The following is a 17950-nucleotide window of genomic DNA, read 5'->3' on the forward strand; positions in this document are numbered from 1 at the left end:
TCAGCACCGCTCAGCAGCCTGGCGGAGATCTGACGTCACGCCGGCTTTAGCCAATGGGGAGGGAGAAGCGACTGCCACTCAGCGCATCCGAGACACCTGGTAGGAAATGGTTTATTTATAAAACCTGTAAAATGATAAAAATAAACATCATGAGTAGGCTTGTAACTTATGTCCCAGTTACACAGTGCGAGGACTGGAGCCATGACTGGGCATTTTATTATGATGAGTCACACATATGAGGCGCTTCATCACATATTTTGACATTCAGCCTGCTGAAGAAAAAACATATTTAGTTATAATTAATTATGCCGAATTAACATCATGGCCATTTTATTACTAATCAGAGATTGTTCTCCTTCCTAACTTAAATCCTTTTATGATATGAAATGAATGTTATTTTAATTTTCACTTTTCAAATGGAGATTCAATTAAAAGAAAATCAGCTTCCAGCTATTGTCATATTTTTTAGGCAAAATTGTGAAACATTTTCTGCTCCCATCTTCTTAAATGTAAGGATTAGCTGCTTGTCTTTGTCATTTAGGACAGTAAATGAAGAGTCTTTGGGTCTGGGACTGTTGGTTGGACGAGAGAAGACATTTGAAGGTGTCACTCTGGGCTCTGGGATACTGTGATGAGCACTTTACACATTTCTTTTTGGCATTTTATAGACTTAATGATTAATCATTATATGTAAATGTAGATGAATCGACATTAAAAATGAAAATAGGCAAATAATGATAGTAATAAATCCACATATCAGTAACAAATGATGTTCACATGCTTGTAGAACTCATCAGTGACTGTTTTAGTGCCTAAATAGAGGCATGATGCATAAAAAGTCCAAATTGTGAAACCATTAACTGATCAGTTACAGACTTTTATACTGTTGCTATTGTATTTTTTGTATTTTTGTATCATTTTAGTGTGCATACATGACTGCAGTTTGTTGGTCAAATCACAGACGCTTGCACAGGTCTGCTCACTAAACCTGTCTCAGCTCGCCCTCCAGTGGTGAAAAACGAGCAGTCAGCTACTGATGCATCCATTTTCAAGGGTGGTTGTACAATATGTATCACTTGGCTGCCCCTGTCATATTCTGTGGGTAAACTTTATGTCTAAAGTCAAAGCACACATGGTGGTAACACTGCTCTGTAGGTATCAAAGACATCCTCAGTAACCAAGAGACAGTTTGTCTCCTTCTGGGAGCTCATTGAGGTCTACTGCAGATGTTTTTCAGCTGGATGCTTTGTTTAAATATTAACCTTTAAAAATACATGTTGCTGCACTGAGCCACAAACATTAGTCCTGCAGTGGACAGATATCAGAGGTCAGACATCTTTTTTACCACGCAGTTTTTACTGTAAATTATTGCCTATTTCAATTTTACTCATTACAATCTAAACTATATTTACAGTGTAGATTATCTTTACATATTTCTATTTCTATATATCAGGGTTATATACCATAGTTTAATGCACATGTTAATCTTTTCACCTATTTGTTTTCTTTTCTATTTTTTCTTATCTTTTTTCTGATTATCTCTCAATGCCATGACATTTCTAATCACGAAGGAGCACTGTGTTGTAACCCAGTTTCGATTACGGTGATTAATGAAGTATTTGTGATTCTGATTTTTACTTTGATCAGCTCTCATCATCAACACAAGACAAAAGTTGAGAGCAGCTTTAATATTTGGTTTCTCCACACTACCAAGAATTTGACATACTTACATGGCAAAATCAAAATCCTCACATTCCCAACCCTCCTGTGCATTTCAGGACTTTTAACACAGTAACTATGGAGGTTTTCCTGTCATTTTTTACAAAGACGAGAAATATTTATGTGTATTTATTTGAATTTTGATAATCTCTTGTACTTTGTCGCAGCAGTAAAGAATACGTAATAGTTCAAAACATGTAAAAACAGTGAGACAAAGCCTGTCCCTTGGTCGGTGAAGAGTTAGGATTTATAGTATCACATGGCTTAAGTTGAAAAAGTACAGAAATAAATTCAATAAAAAAAAATCCCAGTCATTTTTTTTAACAAACAGCATCAAAGTTTTTATAATCTTTTCCCATTGCACTGAAAGAGTAAAAGGAAAGTTGCTTCTCTGGGCGATTTGAATTGTTTCTGAACTTGCCGACAAACAAAATTTGGTCAACACAACCTCTTTTTATAAAAGTATGAATATTTACATAGTTTACAATATGTACAAATAAATATGAAATAATAACATCCAATCCAACCAATAAACTCAGAGCACCTCACAAACTTTGCATGAGTATTTATATTTTCTTATCAAAGACAGATTTATACAGCCCGGTGTTTGTGTGTTCTGCTGTCCTGCGAGTGTTTTAGACAAATTGAATCCTAAAAATCAATTCTGCTGTAGATGGAGCCACCTGACCACTCGTATGGTTTATGGCTTTGTTTTTGCTGCAGTGCAGTGCCAGATCAGATTACATTAACACGGATACTGATAAAGGTCTTCAGTTCGAGCCAGCAGCCTATCAGAGCAATGATTTATTACAGGGTTGATTTTGAGAAGCTTTGATCCATAGTTGTCCATCCAAGATTTGTTTGTCACTCTGATGGAGTTATTTTTGTGTGTCCTCGTCAGGTGGTCCAGAAGGAACAGATATTTTTCCTGTTAAGATAAGGAGAAGCTTTATTGTAGGGTCATTCATTTATGACTGAACATGCCATGCACAATACACGTGGACAAAACATGACACATTACACTCACACAGTACAAAGATATTATGGCACACAGTCTTTGAAAACAACAAAATGGAACATTACAACTATTTAATATCATTTGTGATGTTTGCGATTTCACATTAATTATAAAATATTTAATAGATACAGATATTAATAAGTTAAAATAAAAGAAATGCTCAAATTAAAAGTTACAAATTAAGCGCATTCATTTATTCCTAAATGTCTTCTGACTGTGAGTGCCAGCTGGAAATGTTTGAGTTTCCTAAAGGTGCCGTACCTGCAGTATTTTGTGCCGCACTCCATGTGATCCCTGCAGCTGGCGCCCACAGGCTTCATGCTGTTCCACCGCCACAGAAGTGACCGCTTGGTCCGCTGCAGCAAGCCATTCCAGTTGTCAGGTAAAGGCAGTGAATTGACCTGTAAAGGCAAATATAAAATGCTTTAATAACTCATGAAGGGCAAATTCCATCAAAAATCAAAAGCAATGAGACTAAGCAAACTCTCGGGTCATAAACAGCAACTGCAGAGCTATTAACTCACCTGAATGGCACAGATCAGAGACAATAAAACAGAGGCGACGATGATTCTCTCCTGGAGAGTCTTCATGGTGTTTGCACTTCAGGCACAAGAAAGAGGCTGTTCTGTGTCAGGGCTGATATGTTCTCCCATGCCGCTTGTATTAAAGGCTTAAACTGGGTTGGGGAGGAGTTACACTCTGACAGATTTGAGAGATTTATCCTCCTATTTGCTCTGTTAATGACTGAGGCTTAGGTTTGGCAGGGAAGCTGATCTCAAGTCACAGCCAATGAGGTAAACTTCTCTACAGAGTGGCACTTATCAGTTTTATAATGACAACTGAGGTCATAGTTTATCTGCAGGGAGCCAAAGTACACTTTAACCCGGTAATTAAGGACAATTCCACGTTGGCGGGATCTAAATGAAACCGCAAAAGAAATGTATCCATCCATCCGTTTACCTCCCCCTTGGAGTCACTGATTCAGATCTGAGATACTGCTGACCATTAAGCCGCCCGTATGAATAGTCTTACCCTTAATAGCTGAAGGTCCTCAGCTAGACTGGATGCCAGGAAAAGCTGAGAATTCCTGGCAAATGAAAGTGAACAAAGTTTGGCAAAATTAGCAACAATTAGGGTTGCAAATATTGCTGCAGATTTCCTCTTGAGTCATCCATTAAATGTTCAACTGGAGCTTCTCACTGTCCAACAAAACAAAAGTCCACAGCTGTGGACATCAGTTTAAATGTACTGCTGAAGAAAAGCATCCATTCTCAAAAGAATAGTTAGACATGATGAGAAATCAACTTATTGGCTTTCTAACCGAGAGTTAGATGAGAAGACAGAAAACTTCTCTCATATCCCCACTTTCAATAGGTAGCAATAGCCAGCTGCCAGTTAGCTTAGCTTAGCATAAAGACTGGAAGCGGGGGGAGCCTACCCATGTCCCAAGTGAAAAAATCCACCCAACCACATCTTACTCTCATTTTGTATGCTACCTCGGTAGCTTACACTGCTTAATGTAAAATGTCCAATACACATATTTCATAGGGTTTGATGTTTTCACATTATTCATGGATGCTTAATTTAAAATTATTGTATCCTGGAAATTATAAGGCATAGTAAAAAATACACTGAAAAGTGTAAATGATAAATGTGCAAACATACAAATTATGGGTAATGTAGGCAAGAAGACAATAAGGCAAAAGGCGATAAGAATCCATCGAATAAAAAAAAGACACTATCTGCTGTCCTGCATCAATTTTGAGTCTGACGTTCTTACAGAAATGGAAAGCTAAATTAGTCTCCAATACAGCTTTCCTTAAAAAGTGTTAAAAATGAATCATTAACATACAGTATAAAGCAGGTTTGTAGCTTAAGTAAATCTTTCAAAATACTAGGCTACAGTGCACTGTACAACTACTACTGCTTCACTTACTCATCTGTTTAAATGAACAGGGGTGTGTCTGTGAGGGTGTGTGTGCATTTACTGCAGGCATCATTAGAAAAGTTTCAACACAGACTTTCAGCAATCAGCTAATGATGGATTAGTCAGACCTCTCTAAAGGTGGGACCATAATCGTAATGCTATTCCTGCTCTACAGGTTACCTCTATACAAAAAGGAAAAAGCAATGTATGCAATGATGCAGCACTTTAATCAATCATTTTGCAACGTGTGATGGAGGAAATAGGAAATACGAACACACTTTCAGAGAATGTGAGGCAGGTTTATTGGAGTTGTAGTAAATGACAAGACAACGTGCAAATTGTGAGATATATGACCTATTGAGAACATGTAAACAGTGATTACATATTGATTTTTCTTTGTAGTAGTGTGAACACTATTCTTTTTTCATGTGTATATATATAAAAAACAAATACAACAGCAATATTGACACAAGATGACCTGTCAGTGATGTTGTCACACAGTGGTTATTTAAACTGCAAATAAATGACATGTTATAATGACATTCTGTTTAGTGCTGGGCAGAAAATCAATGACATTTTAAGAACAGGAAAAAAAAAAAAATTAAATTAAAGTCACAATAAATTTATACACGCAGTTTAATAGTGCAGACCATTGACAATAATGACCAATTCCTAGTGGTGAACGAGAGAGACAATCAGCTGATTCATAGAGGGATTTTAGGATAATGTCAGTAGAAAATCACACATTAATGGAAAAGTATTGGAAAAGAGGGGAAAGAAAATATACCTCACACCATCATAAGACTCCACATCAGGCAAAAACCTTCCCTTTATACTGCTGCTGTTGAAGTAATACTATTTAGATGTTATTCCACATTTACAACTGTACTTGCATGCTATGTGATTTACTGGATTTCCACTGAATGTTACAACAATACTTATTTGGGAAAAGGTTCACTCCAGCTCCAGCCAACCCAACAGACTACAAGAAAAGTTTAAAAAAAACACATCCAACTCCTCCGTTATTAAAACGACTTGAGAGCCTTTTTCTTGGAGCAAAACATTTTAGGCACCAGGATTTAAATCGTCATCACATATAGAATCTAAAACTTTGTATAAACTTTCTTCTTTTTCTCAAAACCTTCAGCAGATCGTGCTAAAAAGTGATTATTGGCCCACCTCTAAAAACATACGCTGACAGAATTCCTTCACTGCTTTTACAGTTCTGTAGCCATTCATCTTATAAACACACACTCGCACACTCAGCAGCGATGCACAAAACAAAAATACTTTCATCAAATAATGGCATTTTTGTTTTCACTTTTTTCCACTTAAATTCCTGGAGGTTTGATTAGTTCAGAGCAAACTCTCCAGACAAATAACATTGGATTTGGTAGGAGATTTACATTACTGATTGGAAAGGCGGAAATTAACCCCAACCTTGTAACAAATGACACAAAGAGAGGATAATGCCCTCTTCACTGAGTTTCCTTAAAACCATTACTTAAAAAAAAAAAAAAACAGATTAAAAGGTGAAATTCTGGTTATTGATGAAAAGTGTGACCTGGGAGGTTAATAGGAATAACTGTACTGTATTGAACCATTGAAATTTTGTGTTATACTGCAAAGATGGCAATGCTCCTCCTTTCACATCCTGTTTGGTGCTATGATGAGAGCAGGGGCTGTCGCTCAGCAGCAGTGCTCTGAGAAATGAAACCAGAAACATAAATGTTATTTAAGAAAGTGCTGAAAAACTTTAGAAAATAAACCCGTTGTTGACATTTGTATATAAATGTTTAATCTACAATAATACACATTTAACATCAACATTGACCTTGTTAACAGGTAACAAGACCTTGTCACTATCACATTATCTAAAAAACAAATCAACAGAAAATCAAAACAAACTTCTACTAAACAGACTGTCAATCGCCAGAATCTTAATCAATTATTCATAACATTTTTGATAATTGATGAATCTATTAATGCTAGTCAAGCAGAAATAGGAAATATCGTGCAGTGCAGGTACTCAAAATGTGAAGATTTTCTGTTTGCCTGTTGCTGCTAATGAAAGATTATAATAAGCTGCAGCTCTAATGGCCACACAAACACATTACTGTCTCACCTCAGGGACTTTCTGTCGACACATCAGGAACATGAAGATTCCTCCCAGAACGATGCCGAGACCAATCAGCATGAATGGAATGTTCACCACCACATTCTGCTCGGTAACGATCGCCTGCAGCTTCGCTGCTGACCCGTCGTCGATGACGACGCTCTGAGAAGATGGCAGGAGAGCGAGATTAGAGGCAGAGATCAGCATAACACAGATACTTCTGCCATTTCATTTGGTATTTATTTATTTATTTATTTATTTATTTCGGCATGTTATTAGACAGTCATCATCACACATCATCTTAGTTAAAATCAGGTAGTATACATGGCCGAAAGGGAAAGCGGGAGAAGCAGATGCTTATCTAGTCCCGCCCCCGTGGTATTTCACAACCCCTGAACACCAAATGTTGAAATTCTAACTTCCGCTGAATCTATAGCACTGAAATACAGGATTTACTTTGAAAAACACCTGTCTGAAAGTACAGGAGTTAAAATTTTTGATTGATATTTAGTAGTTCATTTTAGGGTTCACAACTTAGATTCTTCAAACTTTAAAGGTTTGCTCAGTTTGGATTAGTGAAGTTAATAAAAAAAGGTGAAGGTGACGATGAAAAACTGGAACATCCGGGCTGCCAAGGATGATTCAGGACACATTATCTCTCTGTCCAATCAGGTTACATTCTGTCAGTCGCATGATCCAAGAAAAAGAAGTTAAGATGACCCCGTACACCTACATTTTCTGTCTGAATCTGTCAACTTAGTAATACAACCCACAAAACTTTATATAGATGGTTTTTAAAGTAAAGTATTTCAATACATACATTCAGTGGTACAAAAATGTCCATGCTAAGTAGTAGGTAGTGGATAAATTCACAATTGAGCATTCAGTTTCTTATCAATTTAAATCATTATGGCCGCTCTTTGCCTGCATACTTTAAGTGTTCTCATAAAAGTGTTAAGGCTCTCCTTAAAAATCTGTCAGTGACAAAAAAGACTTATTGCCACCCCTAAAACAGAACAGCAATTAAATCCGAGATGATTTTAACAAAGATTGTAATTTTAAAAAGACAAAAACAAGTAAGGTGCGTATTGAAAAATGAATAATTTAACTAAGTACACTGGCTAGATGATAAAAGGTAGTCCACTTAATTAACAAACCACCGTCTGAGCCAATCTGCAACACATTTATAATAAAAATATAAACATTAAAATGGGAGTAGATTGATGTTGAAATTGTGAAACTGAGAAAAGAGTTGACTCATTTCAAAATCATGTTAAAGGTGTCTGTGATGTAATGCATGACACGTAATCAAACTGTGACCTGTGAGTGGACGGACCAAGTGTGATCAAGGTCGGTGAAACTCGTTGCCCTTTGAATGTGGCCTAAATCTGACCAACCACTGTTCAGTATATGAATAAATGACAAAACTCTGTGTGTTTGTGTGGGTTTTTTTTTGGGGGGGGGGGGTTTTGTACCTCATTGAGATAAACCACAGGTAAGACGACTGTCCTCATGTCTCCTGTTTGACTGAAAGAAAAAGAAAATTAATTACATTGTGTCTCCTACAATCATAATAATGCATTCTATTGTCCTTATTTGTCCTTATTTGGTCTTATTTGTGATCTGGACATTCGCCTGTAAGTTAATGAACAAAGATTTAGAAACATTCGGACAAATTTTAAATTTAGTTGTCCATCTGTTCAGTCTGGATTCAGCTTGACATCGCTGTTTTTTCCATCAGATGTCGAGCTGATGCATAACAAGTGAGCCACGACTGTCCAAAAGTCCAGTTATAATGATGATGGTGGCACAATTGCTTTACAGTTATCTTACTGGCAACACTTCCTTGGCGTTGGTAGTCATACAGCTATCACAGCTTCATTAATATGGTGACAATGGAGATTATGACAGAGACGGATGAAAGCAATGAGCCGATTACCTGAAACTGGGGAGTTTCTCCATATAGACGTTGACCTGGAGCCGCTTCGCTGCCTGCAGGATGATTCCTGTTAGCTGCAAAACAGAATTAAACATTAGACTCAGTTACAAGGACAATATCCCTTCAGCTTGATTGGAAGCATCCCAATGATCAGTTAAGATTTGTGTTTGCCTGCCTCAAAGTTTTTAATCAAAATCTAACTTTTCTTTTTAGACATGCTCAAAGTGGTTCCACCCGCTGTGAAACGTCTAGTCTTCCTGAAACATGATAGCGACTGATTGAGCACAAAGGTTCTGTAAATTCGGCATAAGTCTAATTGAAGCAACAATTATTTGAACAGAATTTAAACTTTTATGGGCAAGTTACCAGCTAGACCATCTAAGAGGAACGCTTATTGGGTGAAAATGATCATGGCAACATTATATAAGATGATATTTTTTGTTTGAAGGGATATTTCTTCTTCCACTTCTGTGGGATTTACATCAAATTTATGTATAACTCGAGATGATTCGTACAAATTCTTAAAGCAGTGTTTTTATGCTATACATTTGCCATGTTTCTGTCCCTCCAGGAAACTCATTTGCGTCACCTATTGCTACCCCCATGTGGGGCAAACATGCACAAAAAGAATATAACTATCCCAACCAAGGAGAAACGATCAGATTGTAGTGGAAAATTAGGCTCCATCTGTTGGGAAAATCATGGTTTAAGAGAATTGTGTGGAGAATTATATTCACACCTGTCCCTCCTGATGTATGGGCATTTATGCCTCATTATAGCATATTTCAGCACCAATACTACATGTTGGCAAGCTAACACACAACTGAAAAAACAGAATTTCTGTTAAGGGCTTAATAAAGTATGTTGTCTTCTTCTTCTAATGAATTTTCCAACAGAGATGTATCTGCACACTCGCCGCGAGGGTGGTTCGCTTTACCCATGAGGTTAAACAGGGTGACACCTAGAATTTATGACAGAAGTCTCAGGACTTTGATCAATTTTATAATCTTGTGTAGTGGCATGGTGAAGGAGGATAAACAGATAAACAGTAGCTTGTTTACCGGTTTCAAAGACTAATCTCAGCTCATGATGCTGCCAACTTACATGTTGGTGTTAATGAGGTGTACATGACTGAGTAACAAATGTGTGTGTGTGTCATTGTTGCATGCTCGATTAGGAAAATAGACAAAATGTCCAAATATTTTTATTAACATTAATATACTGTCCAGTCCTAGACCATAGCAAGAAAAAAAGCAGTTAACCTCTTCATGCACAGCAAGCACTGCCTGGCTGCCAAAGGAAGATACCAATCTCAAACACTGAGACGCTATCATCCAGCAGACTCTAACTTATTTATACTTATTTAACTGTTTATGTCTTTGTACTCCGTCTGCTTCCTTGCAGCAAATTAGTGTCATAAAAAAGGGGGAAAAAAGGGTTAATCCCTATCAGTAATTTATTAGCTCCAACTTTTCCAACTGTACTTTGTTAAAATGTTTTCGAATGTAGTTAAGTGCAAACAGGTGGTGCAAAACACCATCAATGACACATAACAATGCAAAAACATAAAAATGAACACCAAAATTGCACTAAATCTACATCTACATACACATTTTTTTTTCAGTCTGCCTCCAGTTATCAAGGATTTATAACAGGTTCACAAGATAAGAGCTGTTTGAGCTTATCTTGGTGACAGCTCCGTTCCGTGTACCTCTGCTGTAAACTTTAACCACTGTTTTAAAAAAAATAGAAGCGCTACCTCATGGATAAACCACTGGCTTAGGGCACAAAGCTGAGGTAGTTCACCACCAAGTGGTAGATGAATGTCACTGCAGGTTTTCATCAGCTTTCTATGTTGGAACTTAGGTTTCTACATGTAAAATAAGAAATGTTTTGCCAGTTGTTACTTCACTTGAATGTTTGACCTTCGCTGTGCAGAATAATGTATATGCAGAGTTTGACACCAGAAGGCACTTTATTCTGAGACTTGTTTGTGAGAGTGAGATAAAGTCCTGTGGTGCAGTTTTGGAGAAAATGTAAGAAATATAATAGTCCACGTTTTGTTATAAACATATAAATGTTTGCGTATGCTGTCACTTGTAGTTCTTTGAAAGAAAATCAGAACTGGCCATAATCTAAATCGTCAGGTCAGACTTTTAAATTGAAATCGGTTAAGAAAATTGCAACCTGTGCACCTCTACACCTTAATTTAACTTTTTAAAAGGAACAAACATACACAAATTATATTATAAGTATTTTATATGTTGTAAAACATGTCTGGAGGGGATCTTTAAGAACTGAAATTGAAATTCCTACCGGATTGATGTCAATCGTAGTCTGGTGCTGCTCCTTCTTCGGCCTCATCCCAAATACACCTTGAACATATTTCTCATCTGCCTGGTAGAAGTGTGGTGAGGACATTATGATGGGAGCTCCTAAACACACAAAGGATTCAGTTGAAATAAAAAGATCTAAGACTCGGTTCACTTTCTGAGGAACATGCTGACCGGCTGCTTCATGCACTTCCCACCTTGTTTACATCCGCTGACATTCAGCACCCCAGAGCCCAAGCAGTTTCCTGCAGGGACACAGAAGCCTGCGTTGGCCGGGTTCACGGTCATATTGGCAAACACCTCGCTCGGGGGACTGAAGCGATACCCAGGGATCCCCTTCACGTTCACATCCTCCTCATACACAGCGTACAGAGACCTTGGAAACAGAGCCAGATGCTGGTTAACCTTTGCAGGCACAAATACATTCTGCAACAAAAGAGGGAACTCTGTGGTAAGCTGATTTACAGAAAACTTGCACGGCACAAACAGGTTTTACATGAAAAGGTTGAACTAGTCTTTGACATGTTACTGCCTCATAAACCTCAATCAGCAGTTAGTTGACCTGCATATGCTGCGCTCTCAGTTCTGATGTATGGACAGTCGGAGAGAGCTGATATCAGTTGTTTTAAGCATCAGTAAATAGGAGAAGGGGTAAACTAACTGTGACCTCATTCAAGAGGCCGACTCTGACCGGCTGTGCAACCATCCAGCCTAAAATGGTATCTCTAATCCAATACCCAGACATGAATAATGCTGAGGGAAAGGCTTAGGAAGACATTCTTAGGATGACTGAGGGGAAAGCCTTTTCACTGGCCAACTGAAGATAAGACCAAAAGAAGAATGACTCAGCAAAAGAGGAAGCAGAAAACCCTAACTGATATCAATTTCAAACGACCTCAAACTGGAGATGCTTTATGATGCACAGGACTGTTGCTAGGGTGGCACAATATGGTACAAAAACAATCATATTGTAACTATTTTGACCTTGATTTGGTTGAAGCCCTACTACAAGTGTGGACATTACTACTCTTCCAACAGCATGCTCCTCAGCTGTCTGTGAAACAGTCTGCTCACCTGCACAGGTCAGAGGAGAACATGTAGAGCGTCTCATTCTTAGCGATGACTGAATGGAAAAAAGCACCATTGGTTCCATTGATCATATTGCACTCATCAGACGTCCACCAATCCAGCGAGCTGCATCAATACAGACAAAAAACAATATTTTTCATGTTACTGTATTTTATCAGTTTGTCATTTATGTATTTACAAATCCAAAAGTTCTCTTGTCAGTTTGTTTGAAGGACAACAAACCGAAAAGTAGGTTTTTTTAAATGTTTTACATAGTGCAGCAGAACAAGATTGAAAATGTTTGTAGGTCATAAAAAGCTTGGCTTAAGCTGCTTTTGCTGTACAGCAGTCCTTTGTGTGTTAAAGGAATAGTTTGGCATTTTGCTAAGCCAACTGACTCCTGGCTGCAGCTTCAAAATTCCAGACAGATATGAGGGTGGTATCGACCTTCTCATCCAAATCTCTACAAGAAAGCAAATATGTATATTTCCCAAAATATTAAACTACTTCTTAAAGTGCTGTGTTAGCTCGTTAGCAAGACTAGTATTGAGGATCATTGTTATAGCTTACTGACAGGATACTCTGAAAAGACTAGGAGACAAAGATGAAAGAAAATCTCATCAATTAATATCAATGTGGATTTTGACATGAAGAACTGTGATTAAAGCCACGGGTACAGTGTCTTATCAGCAGGATGAAACAGGCCTTGATCATTTTCCTGTCTGCGACTGATGCAATCACGCATTATCCAACTCTCGCCCATTCAAATTGGATGACCTCACTAATAAGATTTACAGAGCTGGAGATAATTCTCATTTAGTCATTGTTGTGTTTTGCTGCAGGTGAGGAGACACTTACCTTTGACTGTTCCACGTATCCACTCTAGCAAAGTCTTTGTAGTTATCCTGTCCAGTGAGGAACACATATTCCCCGTCATTGGAGGCGTTGCTCTGCGAGAGGAAAAAAAAAGGAATATTTTCATTAAACATCTCGTAGATAACTTTTCTGCACACTACTCTGATATCTTTGCCACCTTTTTTATGAATAACCACACTCATGTCTGTACAAAGTATTCAATAATGTATTCATATTTTTAAATGAGACCTTATAGAAGAGTCCAAAGACATCATCCAGGTCAGGTTGTACAATTTTGAGAGCTTTGAGCAGGCCGTCTTCATATCCCCACAGCAGCTCTCCCACTGTGTGGGTGACAAACAGGCCTTGATCTGTGCCCGACATGTAGGCGGAGATCAGATTGGCTGCAAAGACGTTGTCCTTGAATCTCTCCATCACCGTCTATCAGAGGGAAGAAATGAATCACACATTACAGCAAGGCATATGATCAATCTCATTGCTGCAATACATAATTTACTGACATATTTTTGTAACAGCAGACGGAAATTACATCGAACTAAGATTATATTAAGAAAATATTAAGATTATTTATAAAATGACAATATTAGATAAGAACAGCAAGATAAGATTAATTACATTTAAGTTAAAGTTAATAATAAATCAATAATTATTGGTAGACACTAGGAAAAATGAGAAAACATGCATTGTACGTATGATTAACTTCAACTTTAAAAATAATAACATGCATTTTTTGGATAATTCTTTTACTCTTTCTCTGCCCGAACCATCTCATAACCTTTTTTGGGAGGCAAAAAATCTGGGCCAAGAGTCAGTCATTTACTGCATATTGTGTAACAAATAGCTATTAAGTGTATTGTTACTCCATAAGGTGAAATAAAGTTACCTCTTGTAGCTACACAGCAGACATATAAATCTATTGAACTTTGATATCGTCCCTAAAAATGTTTTTAAATACTAAGAAATATTAATATAACGCAACGTCCATGTTTGCTGCTCAATGGAATATATATATTTTTTTTTTTCATGAAAATAATATTACTGTAATTATGTATTAGAGATTTCTGTGGCTCACCATAGCAGGGATGTTGACTGTCCTGATGAGGTCACTCTCTGGACCTCGGGACATGTTAGGCTGGAATATGTAGGTCTTAGTGTTGACAGCTGATACTTTAGTACCATTGTCCTGGAAATTCACTTGCTCCATAGGCCGGTACTCTCTGTGCAGAACAAAAACAACTGGGTTATGGTTGAAGGATGTTAACTGTTGATAGATCCTTGTTGCAAAAAAAAAAGTGTGTTCAAGAAACCTTTTTTTTTCTAGACTCTCAAAGGCCCATGTGCAATATTAATGAAAAATACTTACAATAATACAACACGTTAAAGTAGGAAAATAATATTTTTCCCATCATGTAAATGTACAAGTACCTCTGACAGCCAAGAAAGGCTGTTGTCAAATGAAGTTCTGTATTGAAATGTCTATATTTGGCTTAGAAGTAGCAGAAGGAAGAGGTTTCCTTTAAACGTATTTCCGTTCCTGACTCAATTTCACATGACTGATCTTTGCAGTTGTTGAGCAATGGGGACAGCTGCTGCGCTGCACTCACTGACAATCCATAAAAATAAAACACTTCCCAAAAAAAGGTGAATCTCAGACTGTTTTAGCTTCATATCATAGTCGTGTAACTTAAAATATAAAAATGTGAAAGTGTAAATTGGGAACTGAGTTTAACTGATCAGAGATTCAGAGCAGAGCATTCTGTCTCGCTTTCAGTATGACTGTTACGAAGTTCACTACAAGAAAAAAAAATACATCTGAGGTTTATGGTAAGATATATACCAAAGCTGAGGTTACAGAATAACAGAACTAAAAGTATGTAAATGATATAACAAAGGAAGTATTTCAAGTTGTGGTTTGAAAATGAAACTGTTGTGCTACCATTATGCCAAAGAGCTGCTCTTTGTTGCAGTAAACTGATTTTTACATCTCAGTGATGCAATTCTTTTTTCTCATAAGACAAACTGGCAGCTGTACAAAGCTGTTGTGTCTGTCAGTGCTGACAGTAAATGAAGCAAACAAGCTGCCTGAAGCTAGCCAGAAACAGGACTGCACTATTGTATCTCTGCAAGCTGTCACTGTCACTTCTAAAAAGATAATCGTTTAGTAATGGCAGAAACACGTGGTTTTAAGGTTGTTTTTAAAAATAAAATAGATTCTGTTCTTAGATTTTGTCCTTTATTTACAGTAGCTACTTTGTGGTACTAAAAAGGGCGGCAAAATGCATCAACAAAGCATCTGAGTGAAGCCTGGACGAAGTCCATTTGTGAATCTAAACTTTTTGTGGTAAACTTTGTTGCTGTAATCTCTTTACAGGGAATGAACATTATTCTTTCAAATGTACAATATCATTTAAAATGAATTATTCAAAAAATCTTTATAGATAATTGATACATGTGGACTAAAAGGTTTATTCTTTATCAATCAAAACATTTTGTGTTATACTGTATAGTATATTGCTTGTGAATGTTGTGCCCTGAGTATCTTTGGGTCCATCATTTCTTTCCTCTTTGTGTTTCAGTTAATCTAATCATCAGCTTTTTGGCACCTTTTCTACCTTGATGGACAACAGACCTTGATTACATTTCATGAGATGTAAATGTGTATGGACAATGGTCATTCATGTGTGTATAATCTAGAGGGAGGCATCATGAATGCAACTACTTTTTCTGTGTGACTGGTTTTTATTGTGAGATATGCACATCTGTATTATATGTAGGTAGACAAAGTAGAAGTAAAAGTGTAGTAGTTCTCCAATTTTTCTCTCACCTGTATGTATAGGGTCCAATCTCCACTACTGCAGGCCTGTCCCCATCCAGCACCTCCATGGGATTGGTCAGATTAAAGAAGTAAAACTGCATGTAGATGGGGGCTGGTGGATTCTCCCAGGCCTCAAACGCCATAGTTCCATTTTTCAGAACTACTTCCTATGGGGGACAAAAGGCAATGGGTTAATACTCCTGCACAGTTTAAGAAGAATAGTCTGCTGCTGACTAAGCTGTCCTCACATCATATGACAACTAAACCGCCTCTCTGTAAACCTCATGCACATGAGCAAATCTCCATATTTGTCTTTTATTACACATTAAAGTAGGCCGATGGGGAGAGATTAACAAATCACAAAGCAGAAGTAGACTAAAATAACTGAAAGCTATTCAGTGATTCGAAAAAACAAAAAACAGAGTGTATCATAGTTCATCATGCCAATGCTACTAACATACAAAACAAAAGGTGCACTGTGTAGTTTCGGGGAAAATTTTTTTATCTTCACTGACTGTTTTTTAAACCAAATTAAGAAATGATCATCATTTTCATGACTGAACAAACTGAAAAAACAAACTGACCTTAAAAGGACAACACAGTTTCATACTGGTTTACTTTGTTTATATTTGGCGGACCCTGCCACCTTTCTAGCTTCAAACAGTGTTCTGGGGACCTTATTTTCCTCTGAGAACAGCTTGTTTATTCAGTTATGGAAAAATACATGAAAAACATTTCTGGGTTTGTAGTATTACCTCATGAATATTGTAAATATTAGAATTCTTGAATTTTAATTACTTCTCCAAACTACACAGTGCTCCTTGAAAATATTTACACTAACATGTTACATCCTCAGACAGTTAAAACATGCTCAACTGAAAAAACAGTAGGAAACTGAACTGTGCATATTCTCACATTCATGTGTGTCATTTGGGTGTATCCCTCCAATGGTCTATTGTGCCTGCTTGTTTTTGTTATTTTCTTTATGCACTGCGACTGAGCAACCATACTTCAGCCCACAATAGCACCAACACTGTTGTTTGGCATTACAGAGTGTCTATAGGCAGCTAACACATCATGTATAACTATGGGAGTCGTTTCAAATGAGCAGACATTCCTAAATGTGACTCAGTGGCAAAACATGTAAGTTAGCTACAGACCTAAAGTTGTCGACATTTTAATAATAAAACTCAGTGGTTGAATCGTTACACGGCAGACTGTCTCTGTTTTTTTGTCAAGTCAAGCTAGCTAACGTCAGCTGTCAACAAAATGTCTAAAGTTAGCTTGACGCCAGTTATAAAACGTTAGCCTAAATAATATGCTTACCTTCTTAACCACCGCCTGAACAATGTGTGGAAACACGTCCGACAACACCAAAACAATACCCGAAATCAAAATGAGTATAGAAAAAACTCCGATGGTGTAAATGCAGCATGATTTCAGTAGCATGGTGAAGCAGCAGGCTGATATCGGACAGTGGTAGCCTGAGATGACATTAGCTTCTGAATGTGGGCTGTTTGTTTTGATGGCAGCAAAGTGCTCCAAGTGCTCAGTGGAGCAAAGACACATCAAGAACGAAACCTATCCCTTCTACCACTTCCGCCTTCTTCGACGGTCGACGGCTTCCTGAAGCATTCAACTGTGACGAATGCTCTACTGAGCCTTAATTAGAACAGCCAAATTAATTCAAACTGTTGTTGTTTACAAAGCGAAAAGTGATAGTGCTCCAGAAATCCAGTTAAAGGCGGATAAAATTGTGTTTTTCCACGTTATTTGGTTGTTGAAGCCCGACTCCAGGGGACATATATATTTTGCACACGAACACTCTTTGATTTGAATCACATGACAGTTACGTCATCGTCTGTGAAACCTCAGTTTTTGTGGCCCATTTTGTTTCAAAAGTAGGCCATAAGCCATTGATATTAATATTACAATATTTTATATAAAGCAAAACTATAATGTTTATAGCATATTATAATAATCTTAAATTGTAAATCATAAATTTGAGTTTTCATACGTGGCAATTTAATACAAACAAACAGTTTCAATGTCAGCATAACCATGTAGAAACTCGGGTCCAACTTGGGTTATCTGAGTGTAAACAAAACCAGGAGGTTTTATTGCACCATTGTTTTAGTG

General features: G+C 37.3%; 2 protein-coding genes across 2 annotated transcripts in view; one reads left to right on the forward strand and one right to left on the reverse strand.

The window, feature by feature from the left end:
• The first annotated feature begins 11 nt into the window (after window positions 1-11).
• rai14 (retinoic acid induced 14) overlaps window positions 12-17950 on the forward strand; it is a 59916-nt gene continuing 41977 nt past the window's right edge. The window contains exon 1 of the mRNA XM_084383937.1: window positions 12-99. The gene's annotated coding sequence lies outside the window, so the exon portion shown is untranslated. The remainder of the gene's footprint in view (window positions 100-17950) is intronic.
• On the reverse strand, window positions 4950-17344 carry scarb2c (scavenger receptor class B, member 2c). The gene is made up of 12 exons (XM_084383938.1): window positions 17138-17344; window positions 15821-15978; window positions 14069-14213; window positions 13225-13416; window positions 12979-13070; window positions 12127-12246; window positions 11250-11428; window positions 11036-11154; window positions 8720-8793; window positions 8256-8307; window positions 6790-6942; window positions 4950-6367 (listed from the first exon to the last, which is right to left on the reverse strand). The coding sequence occupies exons 1-12, from the start codon at window positions 17258-17260 to the stop codon at window positions 6329-6331; spliced, it is 1446 nt and encodes a 481-aa protein (XP_084240064.1). The 5' UTR covers window positions 17261-17344; the 3' UTR covers window positions 4950-6328.

Source organism: Pagrus pagrus (assembly GCF_965226575.1).
Source record: "Pagrus pagrus genome assembly, chromosome: 19".
Lineage (NCBI taxonomy): Eukaryota > Metazoa > Chordata > Actinopteri > Spariformes > Sparidae > Pagrus > Pagrus pagrus.